This window comes from Miscanthus floridulus, chromosome 3 (genome assembly GCF_019320115.1).
Source record: "Miscanthus floridulus cultivar M001 chromosome 3, ASM1932011v1, whole genome shotgun sequence".
NCBI lineage: Eukaryota > Viridiplantae > Streptophyta > Magnoliopsida > Poales > Poaceae > Miscanthus > Miscanthus floridulus.
The window spans coordinates 39,265,272-39,288,305 of NC_089582.1; the positions used below are offsets into that span (position 1 = coordinate 39,265,272).

The 23,034-nt window shown below is 46.3% G+C and overlaps 1 protein-coding gene across 1 annotated transcript; it reads left to right on the forward strand.

The window, feature by feature from the left end:
* Positions 1-19,234: 19,234 nt before the first annotated feature.
* Positions 19,235-20,852, forward strand: LOC136545504 (uncharacterized). Its single transcript, XM_066537520.1, has 2 exons — positions 19,235-19,362; positions 19,472-20,852. Exon 2 carries the CDS (start codon positions 19,497-19,499, stop codon positions 20,007-20,009), a length of 513 nt encoding a protein of 170 aa, XP_066393617.1. The 5' UTR covers positions 19,235-19,362; positions 19,472-19,496; the 3' UTR covers positions 20,010-20,852.
* Positions 20,853-23,034: the final 2,182 nt, after the last annotated feature.

A 23,034-nucleotide genomic window follows, 5' to 3' on the forward strand; every position in this document is an offset into this window, starting at 1 on the left:
GTTTGTGACTAATTTACGAGATAAATCTTTTAAACATAATTAGTACATGATTTAACAATGTGGTGCTACATTAACATGTGCTAATAACGGGTTAATTAGGCTTAAAAATACGTCTCGTGGAGTACTGACGGATTATGTAATTTGTTTTTTATTAGTATCTGAACACCCAATGCAACATCCTCTCAACACACATCCTAAATTTTAGTCACGGGATTCAAACACTACCTTACTCCTAGAATAGACGACGTTTCAGGATGCGTGCTGATTAAATTTTCTTAACTTTAACTAGGTTTGTACAAAATACGTGCAACATTTATATCTCCAAATAAATTTATTATGAAACTATATTCAACGATCTATCTAATAATACTAATTATTTATTATAAATATTAATTATATATATATATAATTGGTCAAAATTAAAAAAAGCTAACTTCTCGATAAGCGAGAATGACTTCTGTCTTGTGACATAGTGAGTAGTATCTGCGCCTCATCGGAGCGTCTATAGACAGCAACTAGGTGGGGGCCTGCTCTAATTTTGTTATTCATCCATCATCTAGCCAAGTCCTCCTCCCACACTTATCTTCGCCCTGTTCGTTTGGGCTGATTTGGCTTATAAACCATGGCTGAAAGTACTATTGGTTAGTTTGTTGTGAGAGAAAAATACTGTTCATTGGCTGATAAGACACAGCTGGTAAGGCAAATAGGGCCCAGCGAACAGGCTCCTTCTTCCCGAGTAGTACTCGCCGCACGCATCTTTTTCTCTTTGTGCACCGCGCCACCGCCCCGCCCAAGCTCGCCTGGATGTCGTGGCCGACCTCTCCTACGCGTCATGGCTGCCCGCTCGCGTGCCCCGACCGAGCTCGATGCGGCCGCCGCCTTGCCCGCATCCGGCGGTGACTGTCAAGAATACAACTCGGAGTACACTCAGAGTCTTTTCAAGAAGTCGGGTCCTTTTCCGTTCGGACTCCACAACATGGCAACGTCTTATCAAACACGGCCCGAAGGATTCCTCGATTCAGTGCTTAGAATGCCACTGAAAGGAGCCCAAGAAGGTCTCGTGTTAACTATAACATCTCAAGACTGCATCGTCCACTGGCCAGATTCCGTTCCAGAGGATTGCGGCACCCAACTAGTCGACAATACAACAACAGCAATTCTACCCTACCAAGAAGGAGACTCAATCTGCGACCTTGAAACCTCTACTAAAGTTATCAACTACTCCGACAGTGTGAAAACCGATGCCAATAGTGGACCAATTCACGCATGAGAAGTATTCATGGTTCGCCGTCCTCGATCACCATTGGTCCCCCCAGAAGCGCCCGACGTCAGGTCATCGGATGAATCTGAGTTCAACATATCACCCTTTACCCAGGGGCACGATGGTGAGACCGAGAGTCAGAGGCAAGCCAGAGAGAGAAAGAACAAATTGAAACAAGGCCGTCAACGCCGTGCTAGGCAACGCAAGAAAGCTTGGATCAGATATGAGTCAGATCTAGCCAAGTACAATAGAAGAAAATCAGAGCGAGAGGTCGAAGAAGGACGAGCGGCAAATACACCCTACGATAAGATCCGAGAAGCACTAGAAGAACTCAGGGCGACTTCACATCCCAGTGAAAAACAAGAACAGCTCCGGGACTTTCTCTGATCAACAGTCCTAAGGACGCACGACAGAAGGACCCGCTCAAGACTACCTGCCAGGTCAACATCTCATGAGCAGGAAGATCAAGATCAAAGGAAGTCCGCTTTCGAGAGACTTGGACCAAGTGGAAGTCACAACAGAGAAAGTAGAAGAAACCATAGTCAAAACGACCAAGTCGAACAACCAAGAAAGGTCAGAAGCAAAGCACCTACTCGGACAGCCACGCGAAACTACTCTCACCAAGACAACAGTTGGCAAGAAGGGGATGCTGAATCAGAATACACAGAAGCCAGAACGCACGATAGATTCCCCTGTTTTGCAAACAGACTTGCTTCAATACGACTGCCTCACAAGTTCAAGCCGTCCAACCACTCCAAGTATGATGGCAAGACCGAACCAAGACAGTGGTTCAGGATTTACTCACAATCGATTGAATTGGCCAGAGGAGACGATGATATTAAGACCTTGTTCTTTCCCATGGCCCTAGAAACCATGCCCCTTCAATGGTTTGACAAATTGAATCTAGGATCAATCAGAAATTGGGAGGACTTGCAAAGAGCTTTCTGTGAAAAATTCGTGGGTATCATTACACACCCAATCACCCATGCAGAGTTCAAAGGACTCAAGCAGAAAGGAGGTGAAAGTCTCAGAAATTACTATCGATGATTTGGCGAACTACGAGCTCAAGTACATGACATCACCGAACGAGAAGTAATCGAAGCTTTCTCTCACGGAATCATGGCTAGGTGGCAATTTTAAGACTTCTGCAAAGAAAACCCAAGAAACAATGAAGAATTCAGATGAATAGTAGAAAAGATGATTACTGCAGAGGAAAAGACACGAGAAAGGTTCCCAGATAGAAACAACCGAGACAACCCGGACAAGCAAAATCATCAAAACAACATACATCAAGAGAGAAAACGTGGACCAGACAACACCGTAGCGGTAACTGACAAATCAAGGAAGTTTTCCAAGCCCAGAAGGTATGACGACATTGAAAACATGTGTTGCATCTTGCACCCCCAAAGAAAATCACACCATTAGAGATTGCTACACCTTCAAAGATCGATACACAAGAAAAGATAGTAAGGAGAATAGCAAAGAAGGCAATCAGAAAAAAGAAGAAGACAACCACAAAGACAAGGGATTCCAAAAATCCAGGGGGACAGTAGCAGTAATCTTTGGCGGGGTTCCAGATTCCAAAAGCAAACATCAAGAAAAGCTAGCACTACGAACCATCGTGGCAACAGAACCGGCTACACCAAGATATCTCAATTGGTCATAGTATTCAATCCAATTTTCAAGAGAAGACCAATGGACGAGCATAGGAAACGTAGGTCATTACTCACTGGTTCTAGATCCAACTATTGCTGGTATGACTGTCACAAAAGTACTAATCGACGGGGGAGATGGACTCAACATCATTTTTTCAGAAACTCTAAGGATGATGGGACTACAACTCGCCGGGATGATTATACCAACGAGCACCCCTTTTTTTGGCATAGTACCCGGCAAGGCAGCAATGCCACTTGGACAAATCACTCTACCGGTTACTTTTGGGACTCCCTCGAACTACCATACAGAGTTCATCAAGTTTGAAGTTACAGACTTTGATTCATCATGTCACACAATCCTCGGGTGCCCAGCACTAGTAAAATTCATGGCGATACCGCATTATCCGTACCTGTTGCTTAACATGCCAGGGCCTAACGGTGTCCTTTCTCTTCGGAGTGATTTGAAGCGTGCTTTTGACTACAATGTTCAGGCAATCCAAATTGCAGCAAAAGCACAAGCCGTCGATGGAAGAAAAGAAATAGCCACTATCGCAGCAGAAATGAGCCCAGAAGAGCTAGAGATACCGGCTAAAAAACCTAGCATCCTCGCACCACCAAAAGAAGCCGACATCAAGCAAATCGACTTGGGCACCGGTGATCCCTCCAAAACAGTAACCATCAGCGCCCACCTCTCGGCAAAATAGGAACTCATGCTCACCAACTTTCTTTGGGACAACAAAGATATCTTCACTTGGAAGCTAACCCACATACCAGGTGTCCCAAGAGAGTTGGCTGAGCACAGAATTGATATCAATGAAGGCTCCAAGCCTGTGAAGCAACGACTACGATAATTCTCACCCGACAAGAAGGCAGCAATTAAAAAAGAAATCACAAAGCTAATAGTAGCCGGATTCATCAGAGAAATCCTCCATCCAAATTGGCTAGCAAACCCAGTTCTAGTACAGAAAAAGAATACGGACGAGTGGCGCTTGTGTGTCGACTACACAGATCTCAACAAACACTGCTCGAAAGATCCATTCAGGCTACCACGCATTGATCAGATAGTTGATTCAACAGTAGGATCTGCCCTATTATCCTTCCTTGATTGCTATTCAGGATATCACCAGATCACATTAAAGAAACAAGACCAAAGCAAGACATCTTTCATCACTCCATTCGGTGCCTACTGCTACAAAACCATATCATTTGGACTCAAGAATGCTAGTGCCACTTACCAAAGAGCTATCCAAACATGCCTTAGTGATCAGATCGGCGAAAACATAGAGGCATACATGGATGATGTAGTAGTAAAGACAAAGAACCAGATACACTAATTGAAGACTTAAAGCAAACCTTCGAAAACCTGAAAAGATGGAGGTGGAAATTGAACCAAAACAAGTGTGTATTCGGAGTTCCTTCGAAACAACTACTCGAATTCTTGGTCAGTCATCGTGGAATCGAAGCCAGCGCCAAGCAAATTCGAGCCATCTCAGAGATGGGCCCTCCTCAAAGTGTCAAAGATGTGCAGAAACTAACAGGCTACATGGCGGCCCTCAATCGTTTCATATCAAGACTAGGCGAAAAAGGGTTACCTTTCTTTAAACTACTAAAGAAGACAGACAAGTTTGAGTGGACAGAAGAAGCCAACGAAGCTTTCAAGAAGCTCAAGGCATACCTCACCTCCTCGCTCGTTCTCACACCTCCAAAGAAATACGAAGACATGATGCTGTACATTGCGGCAACTTCTACTGTGATCAGCATAGCGATTGTCGTAGAAAGAGAAGAAGAAGGGCGCGTATATAAAGTACAATGCCCCATATACTACTTCAGCGAAGTACTGTCAGAATCAAAAATCCGGTACCCGCATGTGCAAAAACTACTCTACGCCCTTCTGATCACTTCACGCAAGCTTCGCCACTATTTTAAAAGCCACAAGATTACCATAGTGATAGATTTCCCACTTGGAGACATCCTACACAATAGAGATGCAACAGGGCGCATATCTAAGTGGGCAGTTGAACTTGGTGCTCTCAATATCAAATTCACCCCACAGAAGGCAATTAAATCTCAAGCCCTGGCCGATTTTGTTGCCGAGTGGACAGAAATTCAACAACCTATGTCAAATACCATCCTTGATCATTCGAAGATGTACTTTGATGGATCACTCAAGCTAGGCGGAGCCGGTGCAGGCGTTCTCCTCATTTCTCTAGATGGAAAACTGAAAGCTCTAGTTTGGTTTTGGTGAATTGATGAAACCCTAAGTGCTAACCTAGTTTATCAAGTGATCATGACATAGGTAGCACACTTCAAGTAGAGAAGCCAATGAAGATCATAGCATGACAATGGTGATGGCATGGCGATGATCAAGGGCTTAAACTTGAAATGAAGAAAGAGAAAAACAAAAAGCTCAAGGCAAAGGTATAAACCATAGGAGCTATTTTGTTTTGGTGATCAAGACACTTAGAGAGTGTGATCACATTTAGGTTTGATAGCCGTACTATTAAGAGGGGTGAAACTCGTATCGGAATGCGGTTATCAAAGTGCCACTAGATGCTCTAACTCATTGCATATGCATTTAGGATCTAGTGGAGTGCTAACACCCTTGAAAATATTTGTGAAAATATGCTAACATATATGCACAAGGTGTTTGCAGGGTTGAGATGGGGCGCTTTCGGGAAAATGAAATGTCTATTTTCTATTGCGCCGGATGCAAAATTCTTGGTGATTGGCACATTTGAGCAAGGGTGAAGAAGTTAGAGTTGAAATGGAGTTGGTTGAAATGATGCTGGCGTCGGTCTACTGACCGGACGCTGGGTCACTCAGCGACCGGACGCTGAAAGGCTGCGTCTGGTCGAGCTGTCAGACGGCACAATAGGCTAGGGTTGAGCACCGGACGCTGGCTGTGTCCGGTCAAGGTGGACCGGACGCGTCCGGTCGGAAAAACATGCCTCGGGGAGCTTACTGGAAATGACCGGACGCTGGGGCTTTAGCGTCCGGTCAGTTTTGACCGGAGCGTCCGGTCAGCTTCGTAGCCGTTGGAATCTGACGAACATTGTTTGAAGGCGATGACACGTGGCGTCCATCGGGCGACCGAACGCTGAGGGCCAGCGTCCGGTCAGTTTGACCGGAGCGTCCGGTCAGAGCGCGTTTTCCCATTGAAGGGGTATAACGGCTCTATTTGATGGGGGCTCTATTTATAGCCCCATGGCCGGTTGTGGCTGAGATCTTTGGCCATTTTCATTGACATAGCAACCTTGTGAGCTAAGCCAAAGCCCTCCCACTCATCTACATCATTGATTCATCATCATAGTGAGATTGGGAGTGATCCAAGTGCATTGCTTGAGTGATTGCATCTAGAGGCACTTAGTGATCGTGGTTCGCTGCGGATTTCACTTGTTACTCTTGGTGGTTGCCACCACCTAGATGGCTTGGAGCAGCAAGGATCGTCGAGCGGAGGTGGTGATTATCTCCGGCTCCGATTGTGGTGATTGTGAGGGGTTCTTGACCTTTCCCCGGCGGAGCGCCAAAAGGTACTCTAGTGGAATGCTCGTGGCTTGTGTGATCCTCATCTTGTGTTGGTTGTGCGGCACCCTATTGAGGGTTTGGCGTGTGAAGCCAATTAGCGCGTGAACCTCCAAGTGAGTGAATCGCCACAATGAGGACTAGCTTGCCGGCAAGCAAGTGAACCTCGGTAAAAAATCATTGTCTTCATCATTGATTCCGAAGTGATTGGTCTTCATTGTTATTCATCTTTGTGATTGATTGGTTCTTCATCTACACGGCGGTATAACTATCCTAACCACTCTCTTTACTTTACCGCAAACTAGTTGACAAGCTCTTTAGTGTAGCTAGTTGTGAGAGCTTGCTTGCTTGGTTGGTGTGGCTCTTTAGTTAGTCTTTGAGAGCACACTAACATAGGATAGTGTCTTTGCTATTGTGTGAATAGACACTATCTAAACTAGAATTGTGGTAGGTGGCTTGCATTTTAAGTAGGCTAGTACAACACTCGCTTCGCCTCATAATTGTCTAACCATTTGGTTAAGTGTTGTTATAGAAATTTTTATTAGGCTATTCACCCCCCCTCTAGCCATTAGGACCTTTCAAAAACAACTCAAGTACATCCTTCAGATATTATGGCAAGCTACAAACAATGAAGTAGAATACAAAGCCCTCATCCATGGGCTACGAGTGGCAATTACCCTCGGAATCAAGCGTTTACTCGTATACAGCGATTCGGCAGTAGTCATCAATCAAGTCAACAAAGATTAGGACTGCACCAAAGAAAATATGGGCGCTTACTGTGTAGAAATACGAAAGATCGAAAAACATTTTTAAGGATTAGAAATTCTACATGTCCTACGTGATTCTAATATTGCGGCAGACGTCCTCGCCAAGCTCGGATCAGACAGGGCAAAGGTCCCACTCGGTGTATTCATAGAGGAGTTATCAGCTCCCTCTATCAAATAACCTAGTGAGATAACCCCTGAAATCTTAGCTAAAGGCACCTAGATTTTGGTAATCACCACCTCATGGACCCAAGTTTTTATTGATTATATCAAAGAGAATAAGTTGCCAGCAGATAAAGAGGAAGCTACCTGAGTTGTTCGTAGAAGCAAGAACTACGTCCTAGTAGGGGACAAGCTCTATAGAAGAGCCGCGTCATTAGGAGTACTCCTAAAATGTGTCTTATTTGAAGAGGGCAAAGAGATCCTAGACGAAATACACTCAGGTTGCTGTGGAAATCGTGCCACCTCAAGAACACTGGTCGGCAAGGCATTCCACACCGGGTTCTACTGGCCAACCGCTTTGAAAGACGTAGAAGAACTTATCAGAAAATGCAAAGGTTGTCAAATGTTCATAAGACAAGCTCATATGCCAGCACACAATCTCATCTGCATCCCACCCACTTGGCCCTTCACCTGCTAGGGGCTGGATCAAGTAGGACCTTTTAAGAAAGCAAAAGGCGGTTTCGAGTATATCTTTGTAGCAATTGACAAGTTTACCAAGTGGATTGAATACAAACCACTCGCAAAATACAGTGTAGCCAATGCAATCGAGTTCATCCAAGACATTATGCACCGCTTCGGCATGCCCAATCGAATCATCACAGATTTGGGTTCTCCCTTCACAGCCACAGAATTCCAAAGTTGGGCACAGGACTGTGGCTTCAACATAGATTATGCATCAGTCGCACATCCAAAGGCCAACGGACAGGTAGAAAGGGCTAATGGACTCATACTAGCCGGATTAAAACCAAGATTGTATGAAGAACTAGTGGACTATAGATCAAAATGGATTGAAGAATTACCCAAGGTTGTATGGGGGCTACGAACTCAAATAAGCAGAGCCACCAAAAACTCACCTTTCTTCCTAGTTTACGGATCAGAAGCCGTACTACCTGCTGACTTGATCTGGACGTCACCAAGGATAGAACAATATGACGAAGGAGAAGCAGAACACACCCGAAGATTAGAACTCGACAGTACAGAAGAAGCCAGAGTAAACGCTACCCTTCAATCAGCAAGATACCTCCAAGGATTAAGACGCCACTACAACAAGAATACCCAGCCTCGATCACTACAAGTCGGAGACCTAGTACTAAGAAGAATACAAAAAACTAACGGATGCCATAAACTACTCAGTCCATGGGAAGGTCCTTTTATCATCATAAAAGTCACCAGACCAGGCACATACAAGTTGATAACTAAAGACAGAAAAGAAGTCAACAATACATGGCACATCAGCTAGCTAAGAAGATTCTACGCATGAAAAAAACTCAAGAAAGAATATATATATATATACAAGCCACAAGAGATCAATGTTCATGATCAATAAAGATGGTGCTCCTCGACAACATATGTACTATTATGACTTATCAGTGTTCATGATCAATAAAGATGGTTCTTTCTCGACAACATATGTCTTATTATGGCTTTTCCCGAGTTGTTTCCAATGAGCATACCAACCGAGAGCAAAAGAGCTAAAAAGATGCTTAAGCCCGCCGATGAGGGTAGCTAATAAGGTAACACCCGAACCAAAAAGCAAAATGGCTGAAAATACGCCTGAGCATACCGCCCGAGAGCAAAAGAGCTAAAAAGATGCTTGAGCCCGCCGATGAGGGTAGCTAACAAGCTAACACCCAAACCAAAAAGCAAAATGGCTGAAAATACGCCTGAGCATACTGACCGAGAGCAAAAGAGCTAAAAAGATGCTTGAGCCCACCGATGAGGGTAGCTAATAAGCTAACACCTGAACCAAAAAGCAAAATGGCTAAAAATACACCTGAGCATACCGACCGAGAGCAAAAGAGCTGAAAAGATGCTTGAGCCCACCGATGAGGGTAGCTAACAAGCTAACACCCAAACCAAAAAACAAAATGGCTAAAAAAATGCCTGAGCATACCGGCCAAGAGTAAAGAGATGAAAAGATGCTTGAGCCCACTGATGAGGGTAGCTAATAAGCTAACACCTAAACCAAAAAGCAAAATGGCTGAAAATACGCCTGAGCATACCGGCCGAGAGCAAAAGAGCTGAAAAGATACTTGAGCCCGCCGATGAGGGTAGATAACAAGCTAACACCCGAACCAAAAAGCAAATGGCTAAAAAGACGCCTGAGCATACCGGCCGAGAGCAAAAGAGCTGAAAAGATGCTTGAGCCCGCCGATGAGGGTAGCTAATAAGCTAACACCCGAACTAAAAAGCAAAATGGCTGAAAATATGCCTGAGCATACCGGCCAAGAGCAAAAGAGCTAAAAAGATGCTTGAGCCCGCCGATGAGGGTAGCTAATAAGCTAACACCCGAACCAAAAAGCAAAATGACTGAAACTAAGCCTGAGCATAAATCAGAGCAATTTCAAGACAAGACCCTCTAGCTCCTTGTTCCAAATAGTAAGAGGCTCAGGGGCTACACTCAGAAGATCCCAAGAAGCGCTACATGGTTTCGCTCAGGAAAGCACTCAGACGACGCTTGTACCTACTCGGCAGGACCTGAAGGAACAAGACGAGGCTTCCAGAACTCAACCATGAAGTGCTCGGGGGCTTGTCGATCCTAGGATGTTTTTGCAACTAGGGAAAGGACTAGATGCTGACCACATCCTGAGTTAAGCCGAAAAGAAAAAGCTAAAGATGTCCTAAGTCTTTTCAGTACTAACAAGAACAGAAAGTTTGTCAAGACAACGACATATACCGAGTTGTTTACATGACACAAACAAAAGCCAGAAAAGCACTCGACAGATCAAGAAAGTTTGTCAACAAGAACAGAAAGTTTGTCAAGACACCGACATATACCGAGTTGTTTACACGACACAAACGAAAGCTAGAAAAGCACTCAACTGATCAAGAAAGTTTGTCAAGACAATGATCTACCTAAACCGGGTTGTTTACAAGACGAAGAAATACAGGCAAAGAAGACATCAACAAAAAATAAAGAATCTTCATTCAAAAAGAAGTTTAGTGTTCTATTACAGAAGCTGGAGTACAAAGGTCAATTACATCAAGCATTGTCATCAGGAGAAGAAATATCAATGTTAAGATTATCAACAATCCTTATGGCTAAATCTTCGACCTCAGACTCCACCTTCTCAATAGCATCTAGATATTCTTGACTCTTGGCTTCATCAGCAACCTTGGACAAAGGAAACTCTGGAGAAAGAATCCGGACCTAGGCAAGAATATTTCTAGTACATAGTTGGGCGCACCTCTTCACGAACTCCTAGAAATGGGTCGGCACTTGGGGAATAAACTGAGTCCAAGATTGACCATCATCTGCTGAAGTCTGGAGAAGACCGGCTACTGACCAAAAGGATTTCCACAAAGCATTCCAGTTCTCAGTAGCCATCGCCAACTTATCAGTCAAGACTTCGATAGTTTTTTGGGTCTACACAAGATCCCTGTCAGCTCCACGCCTAATCAACTTAGCAATCGTGAGTTCCTCTTCAGCTCGAGTAATTACCTCCTCAGCCCTATTGTGGTTAGTACGAACAAGTGTCTTCATCTCCTCAATACCCTCCGAGAGCTTCTACTTTTCAACTCGGAGAGCTAGACTAGGCAACAAAAAACAAGTCAGCAGAAAGGCAAATTTGAATACAAAAGGAAACGAAAAAGAACTCGTAATATAAGTGCACTCTTTCTTCATGGCCTCCACATTTTTCAAGGCCTCCTGGGCAGCTACATCCCTCTGCTTTTCTACCTCAACCACCCGGTCATGGAGAGCCTTCTCCTCCTTCTGATGTGTCTGACGCTCGGTCTCCAACTTGGCCCGACAGAGGTCAAGCTCTGCCTTTAGGGTACTCACACTCGGTCTCCAACTCGGCCCGACAGAGGTCAAGCTCTGCCTTTAGGGTACTCACCTCAGAAGACAACTTTTTCTTGGTTTCAGACGAGAAAAAGAAGCCGGTATGATCATGAGAAAAAGACTGAGCAAAAAGAGAGAGAGAAAAACAAGACATAAGGACAGAAGAAAGACAAACATCTAAAGAAAGAACTTCAGAAAAACTTACCTGGAGCTTTTCTCCAAAAGAAGTCGCAAAGGTCGCCAAGTTTCTCTAGGCAGCGGTCAGCTCTAACAATCGATGAGAAGCATCAAATTGATGCAACACATCATCATCCAAACACGGAGCACCGGTACTAAGAGAGGCAGAAGGAGAAGCCGGCGCAGGCAAAGAAGGCAAAACCAGGGCCGTATCCTAGGAAGCCCCGGCTACCTCCTCATATGGATCCACCCCCACAGCCACAGTCACCCCCGAAGTTAGCAGACCCGAAGCAGCATGATCACCAGCGGGCCCCATCTCCCTCACAGCCACCTCACCGACCGTACTTTTTGAGTCCTTTGACTCAGCATGTGGGGGCGCACCAGAGGACTGACAAGAGGGCGGCTGAGGAGTAAGAGAAGGCGAGGGTCTGCAAGATGATAAGAAAACTCAACGATAAGAATATGAGTCAGGAAAAAGAAAACAGAAGCAAGGAAGCATAACAAGGAATCACTCACTCAGCTACCCTCTTCTTCAGAAGACCAACAGAGGACCTAAGAGGGGGAACTATAGTGGCAAAAACATCACCGCCACCATGTGACAGGAGCGGTGCGGCCGATACTGGAGCCCCAGAAGAACTCAAACCCGATGACCGCTTACTACAAGAGAACAAGACCAAAGTCAAAACAAAAAGAGGGGTTCAACAACAGGAAAACAAGAAAACAACTCACCGATGAGTAAGAAGGGTGGCATCATCATCCTCTTCTTCCTCCCTCTCGACCAAGGCCACCATAGCACCAGCTGAAAAAGGACAAAAGTACTCGACCAAAGATAAAAACAAACAACAAAAGGATAGAGCGTATTAATATGCTCACCTAAGAGCATGCTAGCTATAACTAGAGTACCTGGACGAGTACTCGACTGGTGAGACTTCTTGGTAGCAGATAGAGCAGAAGAACTATCTGCTCGCCCCCTCTTTCCGACAGTACGAGGAGCTCGAGGAACTAGATGAGGAACATACTCTACATATACATCAAGGTTTATGGAAGAAATGCCAGGAAATATTGTGGTGGTTTGAAACTTACTAGTCAAGGATGCCCCAACAAGACTATCCCTAGCCTCCACATTTGCAGGGCAATCATCAAGGGGAATCAGATCAGCGAAATTACGCCCTAATTCCAATAAAAGAGTAAAACAACAAGACAAGGAAGACTAAGCAAAAAGTAGAGACAGCAAAAGAAATACAAAAAGTACCCGCATAAGAAAAAACAACTCACAGCAGGAGGTAGATTGTTAGCACTATACTCAAGGACAGCAAGTGGGACGATGCTTACTCCTTTCAGCATCTTCTGAAGATGCTTGAGCACCTCCTCATCAGTCAACTCAAGGGCAGGGACCATACGAGAAGGGTCCTCCGCCCCAGAGTACTTAAACCCAAAATTCTCCTACTCCTTCAGAGGCTGAACATGGCGGTGAAGAAAACTAGAGACGATACCAAAGCCGGTCAAGCCCTGCTGCTTCAGAGTACATATCCTCTCAAGAAACGGCTTGATCGCTTGGCTCTCATTCGTCGTCAGGGGGTTCTTTTCCCATCGGTCATTAACCAAGGGACTAGATCTAGAATGAATGGAAAGAGGAGGAATCAAATTGGCAGCATAAAACCAGTCGACACGCCAATCCCTCACATAATCAACCAGGTCATAGTCAAAGAATTTGCTCTTATGACCCTGGCAAAACTGAATCCCGCAGCCACCAAGAACATTGGTGTCATCATGGCAGGGTTGTGGCTTCAGACGAAAGAAGTAACGAAAGAGAGAAAGAGAATGAGGAATTTTAAGGAAAGTTTCACAAAGATGAACGAAAAAAAGATGAAGGACAGCATTGGGAGCAAGATGGTTCAGGCTAATCCCAAAATAGTTGAGAAATCGGTGAAGAAAAGCAGAAGCTGGAAGGCAGAGTCCGGCACGGATAAAGGAGACGAAAAGAATAATCTCACTAGGACTTGGAGTAGGGACCCAATGCTCGCCTGGAGCTCTTCAATCAGCAATGTCCTTGCTCTAAATCAGACCATTGCTAACAAGCTCATGAAGCTGATCTTCAGTCGTTGTTGGAGCCAGCCAAATCTTCTGAGCAGCCCTCATGGCCATAAACTCTTGATTCTCAATCACGGAAAGTGATGCCTCCTCGTCTACAAAGGCTGCTTGGGACTTGCTCGCTGATTTCTTCCTACCCATATACTAGCGGGAGCAATAAAGAACTAGGAGACAATGATGATTTGGACGGCGGCACTTAGATGGCAACAATGGCGGTGGTGGAAGTTTGAAGACTAGGGTTTCAAGGGAAAATCAGGGCAGTAAAGAAAAAGAAGAGGAAAGGCCCTTAAATAGATTTTACACCAGTAAAAATGCGGCCCACCAGGCCCGTTTTAACACGGCATGAGGATGCAACGGTCCATTTATTGACACAACTAAAATGATGGACGACACAAATCCACATAACGGTACAGTTCAATGGGCAGATTTCAGAATTATCCATCCAGCACCACGGCGGAGTTATCATATTGCTACAAAAAGAACTCATCAACCATGAAGCAAAGAAGGGTTACCTCACAAGGAACACAACAACCTGATCCTTATAGAAAGAACTCGGGAATCTCATAAATAACCGAGACATCAGGAGAATAAAGAATGACAACTTAGAAGACAAGATTCTTTCCATTATAAATGGTTTCAAAAAATAGAAGATTACACATCTTACAAGACCCAACGAACTCGGTACTACGACAAGCAAGGTAGCAAAGAGGAACCCGGACACAGCTAGGCTCTGGAACGACTACGTGTTCCAAATTGCTACTCGGTAGAACAAACCGCACTCGGCTACACTATTTTCTTCAAAGGACAGACGCAGTGCATCCAAGGTGGAAATCAGCAGCATGGCAGGAAAACATGGAGCAGAGAAGGCCGGCAGGCATCTGTCTACCCAAGTCCGATGTGATGCTAGATATGGTGTTGATCTGCACCAGATAGTCTCAGGGCAGGCGACGAGGATCAACCTAGAACTGCTAGATGAAGGAACGTATCCCACATCACAAGACTCCCTTCGACTACCGCCATGTACTTTCAAGTACAATGCTACTACGGGATTAGCCTACCTCTAATCCCTATCACAAGACTCCCTCCAGCTACGGCAAGATACACAAGAACTGCAAAATACGCCCGGAGGCTGTTCTACTTCACAAACTACCATATTCATGACTACGGAGATTTCAGACCACGCAACAAAATGCTCGATGAATCAAAATAGCACACAAGGAGGATATTTATAGACCAAAGAAGCGGTGCACATGGACCGGGAGCACCAACGGAACAAACCTAACAAAGAACACAGTGAAAAGACAGAATTCAATGAAAGAGGACTCAGGCGTGAAGGAGCAGTACTCAAGAACGAGCATATTCGGAAGAATATACCAACACTGTACAACTCATGAACAAACATCATTTACTATCAACCACCACCATACAACTACATCTGACAACAGCAGACTACCAGAGAAGATACCAAGAACATGTATCCAAGTTCTTTTCGAATAAAAGAACCCAGGTATACACTCGGGGGCTGCAATAGGAAAGGCTTTCAGTCATTTGAACAACTCAGATTCGAGACCCTCCAACTTTTTGTTCCAAATAGCAAGAGGCTCGGGGGCTACACTCAGAGAGTGCACTTTTTCCTTTAAAAAAGCGCACATCACTCAGAAGACTTCCTCAAGACAGCAGTTTTTCAAACAACATAAGATTCAAGACCCTCCAACTTTTTGTTCTAAATAGCAAGAGGCTCGGGGGCTACACTCAGTGAGTGCACTTTTTCCTTCAAAAAAGCGCACATCACTCAGAAGACTTCTTCAAGACAGACCACTTCAAGGCCATACGACAAAAAGAACCCGGACATAGCCATATCCGAGCTCTTTTTGACAAAGAACCCTGGTATATGCTCAGGAGCCCTTCGACGAAGAATCAGAGCGATTTCAAGAAAAGACCCTCTAGCTCCTTGTGCCAAACAGCAAGAGGCTCAGGGGCTACACCCAAATGGGACTACTTTTTTCTTCAAAAAGGTACACACCACGCGAAGATCTCACGAAGCGCTACACAGTTTCACTCAATAAAGCACTCGGACGACGCTTGTTCCTGCTCGACAAGACCTGAAGGAACAAGACGAGGCTTCTAGAGCTCAACCATGAAGTGCTCGAGAGCTTGTCGGTGCGGGACCCACGGGATACCCCACAAGGAAGGGAGAAGATCTAGTCTAACTAGGATTCTTCTCATGTAATCTTAGTAGTAGTATTATTCTATAATCCTACTAGGAACTCTCATTGTAAACTGACTAGAATTCTGACCTCCTGACTATATAAAGGAGGGCAGGGTTCCTAGAGACAGGATTTTGACGACACAACACTTTATAATCAATCCAACGCAAAGGCTAACGTCGACTGGACGTAGGGCTATTACTCGATCAAAGATCGAGGGTCTGAACTAGAATAAATCGAATGTCTCTTGCGTTAACCGTCGAGTTCCGCATACGCTGAAGCCCGAACATACTGCCCCGGGTACCCCCGTGGTAGGCTATCGGTGGTGAAACATCGACAGTGACCTCGGTCGAGCCTGCGCCCGGCGACGACAGCGGAGGCCTCGCTCGCGCCTGGACTATCTTCTTCCACCTCCCATCCTTCTAGATCCTCCCCACCTATTTGATACCCATCCTGACCCTGGTCGGTGTTGGCTTCCGCCGGCCGCATAGAGAGAGCACCGGAGTCTGCGTATGGCCTTGCCCGCATGGGGGCCGCGCTCGACGGCTGTGCCAGCCCCGTCCACGGCCGGCGGGAGGGCCTCACTCGGCGGTGGCGGTGGGTGGGAGCTCGACCATCGCCGGCAGCCACGTCCGACCTCGCCCGTCGTCGGTGCCCGCGCTCCTCCCTTCCCTGTTCACGGCAACTGCTAGGCTCCTCCATGCACCACGCTCGTTGCCTCGCTTGCTGGCGACGCAAGCGCGTGGGGGAAGACGGAAGGTGTGGGTCTCATTCAGCGTGGAACTACATGAAACGATACTCGCTGGACGTGGCCCTGTTCGCTTGAAGGAATCTGAAGAAATTTGTGAAAGCATAAACAGTATTTTTCATCTAGAAACAGTATCATCCGGCTGGTTTTCCAGCCAAACGAGCCCCCCATACTCTCTCTCTCTTCTACTCTCTCTCTCCTACGTGGGCACGCTATCGGCAGTCCTAACGGCCCGCGGGTGCCCATACTGCTGCCGCGGGTCTCTTCCGCTCGATTTTTTTTCCTTTTGCATGGCCAGAAATTAGGATCTCTGGTGGCGCTCGTTTGGTCCGACGCTTGATTTCGCTCGTGCCTGATATCTTTTTTTTTTAGGAAACGGAGGCGACGACAACCAAAGGGAAGCGGTTTTAATGCTCCTCGTGCATGAGTACGACACGAGCCAAAGACCCGGGGGGCATTCTCGTCCAAGTGGAGGAACAAAACGACTCAAACGACTTCAATATTTGAAAATACTCTTCCACCCCTAAAACGACCTGAATTACTATGGAGGGAGTACTTGAAAATACGTAGAAATGCATATTTTTTAATGAAAAAACAGAGGACCTGCATTCCACGTTGAACCATGCTCCATGATGTAGGGTGGCAAGTTTTGATGAGTATTTTTCACTAGTACAAAAATGATTTTTTTGAGGCGTCTCTCTTTTCTAATAAAAACGGTTGTTTTAGCATGCCGTCATTAACCCTCGCGAGAGGTACTGTAGCTATACAACCGTTGCAAGGAATTAATTTTTACAGACGGTTCCGTTAAGAAAACCATCTCTGAAAATGCTATTTTCAAGGACGGTTGCTTATGTCAACCGGCTCTAAAAATGAGTGACAATCGCCTCCGAAAATCAATTTTCAGAGGTGGTTGACTGAGTCAACCATCCTTAAAAATAGCTACAACACAAATAAGTTCATATCTTTTTTAAATGAAGTCGGATGACGACAAACTTTATATCAAAATTGTAGAGCTCGACGAGATCTAAAACTTTGTAGTTGATAAAATTTTTGTTTCAGATCATTTAGGGTTCCAAATATATAAATTAAATCTTAGATTTTGAATTTCAAATTTTTTAATTTTTCAAATGACCTTGGATGGAGAAATGTTCTATATCAAAGTTGTAGTGCTCGACGAGATCTAAAACTTTGTAGTTGAAAGTTTTCTCATTTAAAATTTTTTATGAGTTAAAATATTGATTACAAGATTCGTACATATCAGTATAAATAGACAGCATCGTAAAATAAGAAACGAGCAACTGTGTGGTGCGGTGGTAGGGGAGGGATCGCGTGAGGGAGAGGTTGTGGGTTTAAATCCCAGGTGTCAGCACTTTTTCAAAATAAGTGGAAAATAAAATGCTATGAGCTGTGGCCGCTCCTCAGCCCTTCGGGCTATATTAGAAATATTTTTTTCTTATTTTTACAAGACTCTAAATGATTTTTTTTTAAAAAATTGAAAATTATTTTTAGTGAAGTCAACCGTGTCTGAAAATTGATTTTCAGAGGTGGTTGTCTTAAGAGAACCGCCTCTGAAAATCACTTATTTTTACAATCGCTAGCATAGTAGTGGTTTTAAAACCGTCTCTAAAAATCACTTTTGACCGTTTCTAAAAATGTTTTTTGTACTAGTGTTTTTACCGGAGCGATGCACGTCCAGACCTGCACCCAACGCACGCCCGCGCCCATCCTCGCTCCAGAGGCTAGACGGAGCTTTCCACGCCTGTGCCCCAACGCACACAACATGGAGGCCCGCGCCCCATCCCGCCCAATGCGCCGTGCTTGCGCCCATCCCGCTACACATCCCGGTCGATCCGCTGCGGCATCCTGTCCTCGCCGCTTTCGTGTCGACGACCTCCATCTTCGCCACACCAGGGAGCTGAAGCAGTTGGACCACCGAGGGCTTTCTCCACACCTACGATCTACTTTTACAACACTCAGATGAAACAATTGCAACATACGTCTAAAACAGATGAAACATTCGGAACATACACTTGCAAATATGCAACATCCAAATAAAACACTTGCAACACACGTCTGGAAACAGATGAAACACTTAAAACATACGTGTATAGCCATAGCAACATATACAACATCTAGATCTACTTTTGTAACATCCAGATGAAACACTTGCAACATAAATCTGAAAAACATATGAAACATGTGTGTATAGCCATAGCAACATGTGTAACATCCAGATGAAACACTTGAAACATATGTCTGAAACATTTGAAACACTTGAAACAGAGGTTTGCAACATGTCTGAAAACGCCTGAAACACTTGAAACACAGTGTGAGGCGGACGGAGGAGCAAGCGCGGGTGCAGGTGTAGGCCTCCCTAGCCTCTCCTTCCGCGACGACGAGCGAGGTGGATGAGGGCGCGTGCGAGAGCGAGCAACGGCGCGAGGGTGGGCGAGGCGTGGGGCGTGGAGCGGTCCATCCGGACGGGACAGTTTAGGCGGTTTTTTTAATGTATTTTAGACGTTTTTTTCCAAAGCTTTTTTTTGGGCCAACGCCGGCCCAGCATGAGCCCGTGGGCGGGCAAACTCAACAAACCAAAAATTCCACTGCGGCCTGCCAGCGCACATATCAGGCCGGATTCCATCCACTGCAGGCCTTCGTGTCTGTGTGCGCTTGACCGTTTCTCCCGGCCCACAAGGTCCATTTTGTTTTCGTTGCTTCGTCGGCACAAGATGCTGCTACATGAGAGACTTTCGGCGGCAGTTTCGCCTCAGATCCCCAGAATCAACTAAATAGCGGATCAACACCGAGCCGCCGTCTTTCGACGACGCTCGACGTACGGAGTCCCAACTCCCCTGACAACGCCGCGCGCGGCGCGCTCCCTGCCGTCGTCGGTGGGATCCGGCAGCGACATCCATCACGATCCACCGGTTGGTATGCCCTCTTCGGCCCTCGCGACCCTGTCCGCCTTCCCGATCGGCTTAACTGCAGCGAGCCTGCGCGATACGATCTAACCTCTCGTGTCACTGTATGCTTCATGTAGGTCGAGGCCTTGGATCAGGTCCAGCATGTCGTCGCCGGAGCCGCGTCGTCACACACAGCAACATCGCAGGCTTCCCACGCCCGCCACTCCCGCCGCCTGCGGCGACGCCACCGCCGGCGCTCTGCCCTCGGACGCGCTGTGCGAGATCCTGCTGCGTCTCCCGGGCAAGCAGCTCTGCCGCCTGCGCACCGTGTGCCGGGCGTGGCGGTCCCTCCTCTCCGCGCCGTGGTTCGCAGCCGCCCACGCCGCGCGCCACCCGGAGCCCTACATCGTCGCGTCCTACGCCGACGACGTGGACCTGGACCGCGACAGCCTCGCCGACGTCCTGGACATGTCGTCGGGCCGGATCGTCAGGCACGTGGCAGCGGGGAACGCGAGCGACATGGTCGTGAGCGTGGCGGCGGCGACTGTGACGACCTGTTTGAGGTCTGCACCCTCAGCAGCAGTGCACGGTGGAGGGGAATGCAGGGACCTCCGAGGTCTTTCGTGTGGAATGAATGGACCATGGTGGTCGTCGGCGGGGTGGTCTACTGCTTAAGCGTGGCGGCGTATTTCGCCGTCGTGAATCGCCGAGCCGATGAGCAAGGCTGGATAGTTCGGTTCGATCTCGAGGCGGAGGAATGGAGGCCAAGCATCAAGGGACCCAGAGGCCTTAATGGCGGGCGCAATTTGTATACAAATCAGGTTACATTGGCCAACCTGCATGGTTCCTTGGTCATTGTTCATGGTTCAAGCCGCATCATGGACCTGTGGTTCCTCAAGGATTCCGAGGAAGGCCTTTGGGCCAAACAGTATAGCGTGCAGATTGAGCGCTCTGGACACCTTTCACCGATGCATCCTTTGTTGGTGTTAGAGGACGGCAGGATTGTCACGGTTATTAGATCCATGGGACTGCTGCAGATTTATGACCCAAGAACAAGTACATTCGCGAGTCTGATGATGCTAAGACATTCCTCTCGAGTTAGTGTGTATACTGGAAGCTTCTTGAGCCTCCATGGTGAGAACTAAGGCTATCTACAACGATAACACCTAAATCACATTCGGCCTTTGGTAGCGCTACAAGCAAATAGTTCAATACCTATTCGGCATCTTCTCCAACGACAGGACCCAAAAGAGAATCATTTCTGCAAATGGGCACTCACATTAGCGCGCGGCATAGCTGCACGTGTGCGCCGGCTAGAAGACCGGCCGGTGCCAATGCGCCGGTCCTTGCTCAGCTCGGTCGCCGTGCGCTGCTCCCTGGCTGCTGTGAGTGAGTATTAGTAAAGCAGAGATCAGAAAGTGAGGACTGAGGAGGCCTTTAGGGTTTCATTTGTTTTTTATATGAGCTACAGATGAATCATGGTTATTAAATTAAGATGAACGGCTCAGATTGGCTGCATTAGGTTTTCTCATTGGCTGGGCCGTTACTAGGCTTTTAAGGGGAGCCCCATGGGCTCTATTTTCGTGCGCGCAGGGAGCGCCAGGATGGCACCCTTGCTGGGCTATTTGCGTTTAAGGGCAAAAAAAAAAAAAAGTTTTCTAATTTTCAGATTTTGAGATTCTATAATTATTTAAATATCAGGGCAATATTTAAGTCTTTTCAGTTAAGTTTCGAGTTTATTAATGCTAATTTTCATTATTTATGAGTTTATATTTCTGTTCATATAAACTTGCTCACTAAGATTTATGAGTATCCCAGTGTGTCTGATGCGCCAAGAAGGAAAATAAAATATGAGTAGCTGTGGATATTAGGATTTTGGCCGGGTATTTATACCCATGAGTTTTGTCAGGCTAAATCCTAGTTGTCCTTGAGTTCAATAGATAAGATCATTTTAGCCACACTATGGTTTTTTCTAGGTGGGCCGTTTATTAAGTTTTTAAGGGAAGAGCTGTCTAGGTCGACTCGACCATATATAGTTCTCGACCTAGTTCAGTACTTTTGGGCTACTGCAAGACCAATTGTTCAAAGGTCAAACTGAGATTTATTTTTCAGAATAAGTTTACTTTGCTATTCAATATTAGTGCATTATTTAAGTGCTTTAATTAAGTTTTAAGTTTTAAGATAGATTGGGCATTTAAGTGTGTTGCCTATTCTTTCTCATTGAAATAAGATCTAGACTGAGTTTGAGTGGTTAGGGAATAAGTATTTGTAAAATTAACGAAGGAAGGCAATACTCTTAGTCAGGCTTCCCGGCCTCTCTACCTATTCTCCCTTGCGCTCGCCTCACGGCTCCTGCACGCCGCTGGGGGTTCAAGCCCCGGCCTGCGCCACAGCTACGCTCTTCGGAGGGCTCTTCCAATCTGGTATCAGACATGTTGGGTTCCGACGATGGTGACAAGCAGCCACTGGTGCCCCAGCGCCACCGTCCGACACCACTGCCAAGGCCCTGGCCGAAATGGCACAGCAACTGGCAGACCTCTCCGTCCACCTGACATCCCAGGAGGGCCAGCAGCCGCCACCTTTCGCCTCCACACATGACACACCATGCCCCCATACGGCCAGCCAGGGTACGGGATGATAGCGTTCCCGGCAGCCCTGTCCGCCCCCACTGCGTCACCCGCCACCCTGCCCACCACACCCCCTTGCTCATCCACCAAATTCCCTTCCCACACTCGCCACCCCCGCTCCCCAACCTGTCGGCGTTCCCATCGAGGCCGTCCTTTCCCATTGCACCGACGACCCGGTAGCCGCGCGTGGGCACGGGCCTGGGCGTTCCCTGCTTCAGCAAGTTGGACTTCTCCACCTACGATGACCCTGGCAGCAGGCGCGGGCCTGGGCGTTCCCTCCTTCAGCAAGTTGGACTTCACCTATGTGTGCTGTAGATGTTCAGTATATGTCTTCCCAACATTCTGAACTGAGGCCGCTATTACAGTGTGAGGTGAAAGCGCCTCCCCTTCACAGAATGTTGAGTCATCTTGTTTTGTTATGAATTAGTGAATTGAGGCCTGAATAACAGATTAATTCATGATTGGTTAGTTTGCTTATTTGATCATAAGTGAATATTAATGTGCAAAACAATTTAATTTGGTTTTATCTGTACATTGTCCACAAACCTAAAGTTTCGCTCATTGTACCGGTGTTACCTGTAACTTTTTTTAATTGAACATTCTTTGATGTAATTATGTTATTCAATATTTTAAATCAGTTTCATCCTTCACCATGCGACAAGGATGTGAACCATAGCCCACTGAAAGCTAATAAGTTCTCACGAGGTGGTATCAATATGAGAACTAGAACTAGGAAACAACAACAGCAGCAGCTTCATCACCGAAGGTAGAACAAGAAGCAGCTACAGGACCTTCATCGAACCCGGCTGTACAACAAGCACCCATCCAACAAATAATTGGATTTATAATTTTGATTATCATTTTTATATTATTATGAAAGATGCATCTTCAACTAGTTTAACCAAAGTACCACTTGATTGGCGTGGAATTTGCGTATTCACGAGTGCTGGTGGAACGTAGAAATTCCGTGCATATTCACAGGTGGGTCCACGCATAAAGGGCTTCTAGCACCAGTGGTGGTGTGGCCCACTGACCCAGTTGCGAAGAAGTCGAGAAGCTTCATCACGGCCCAC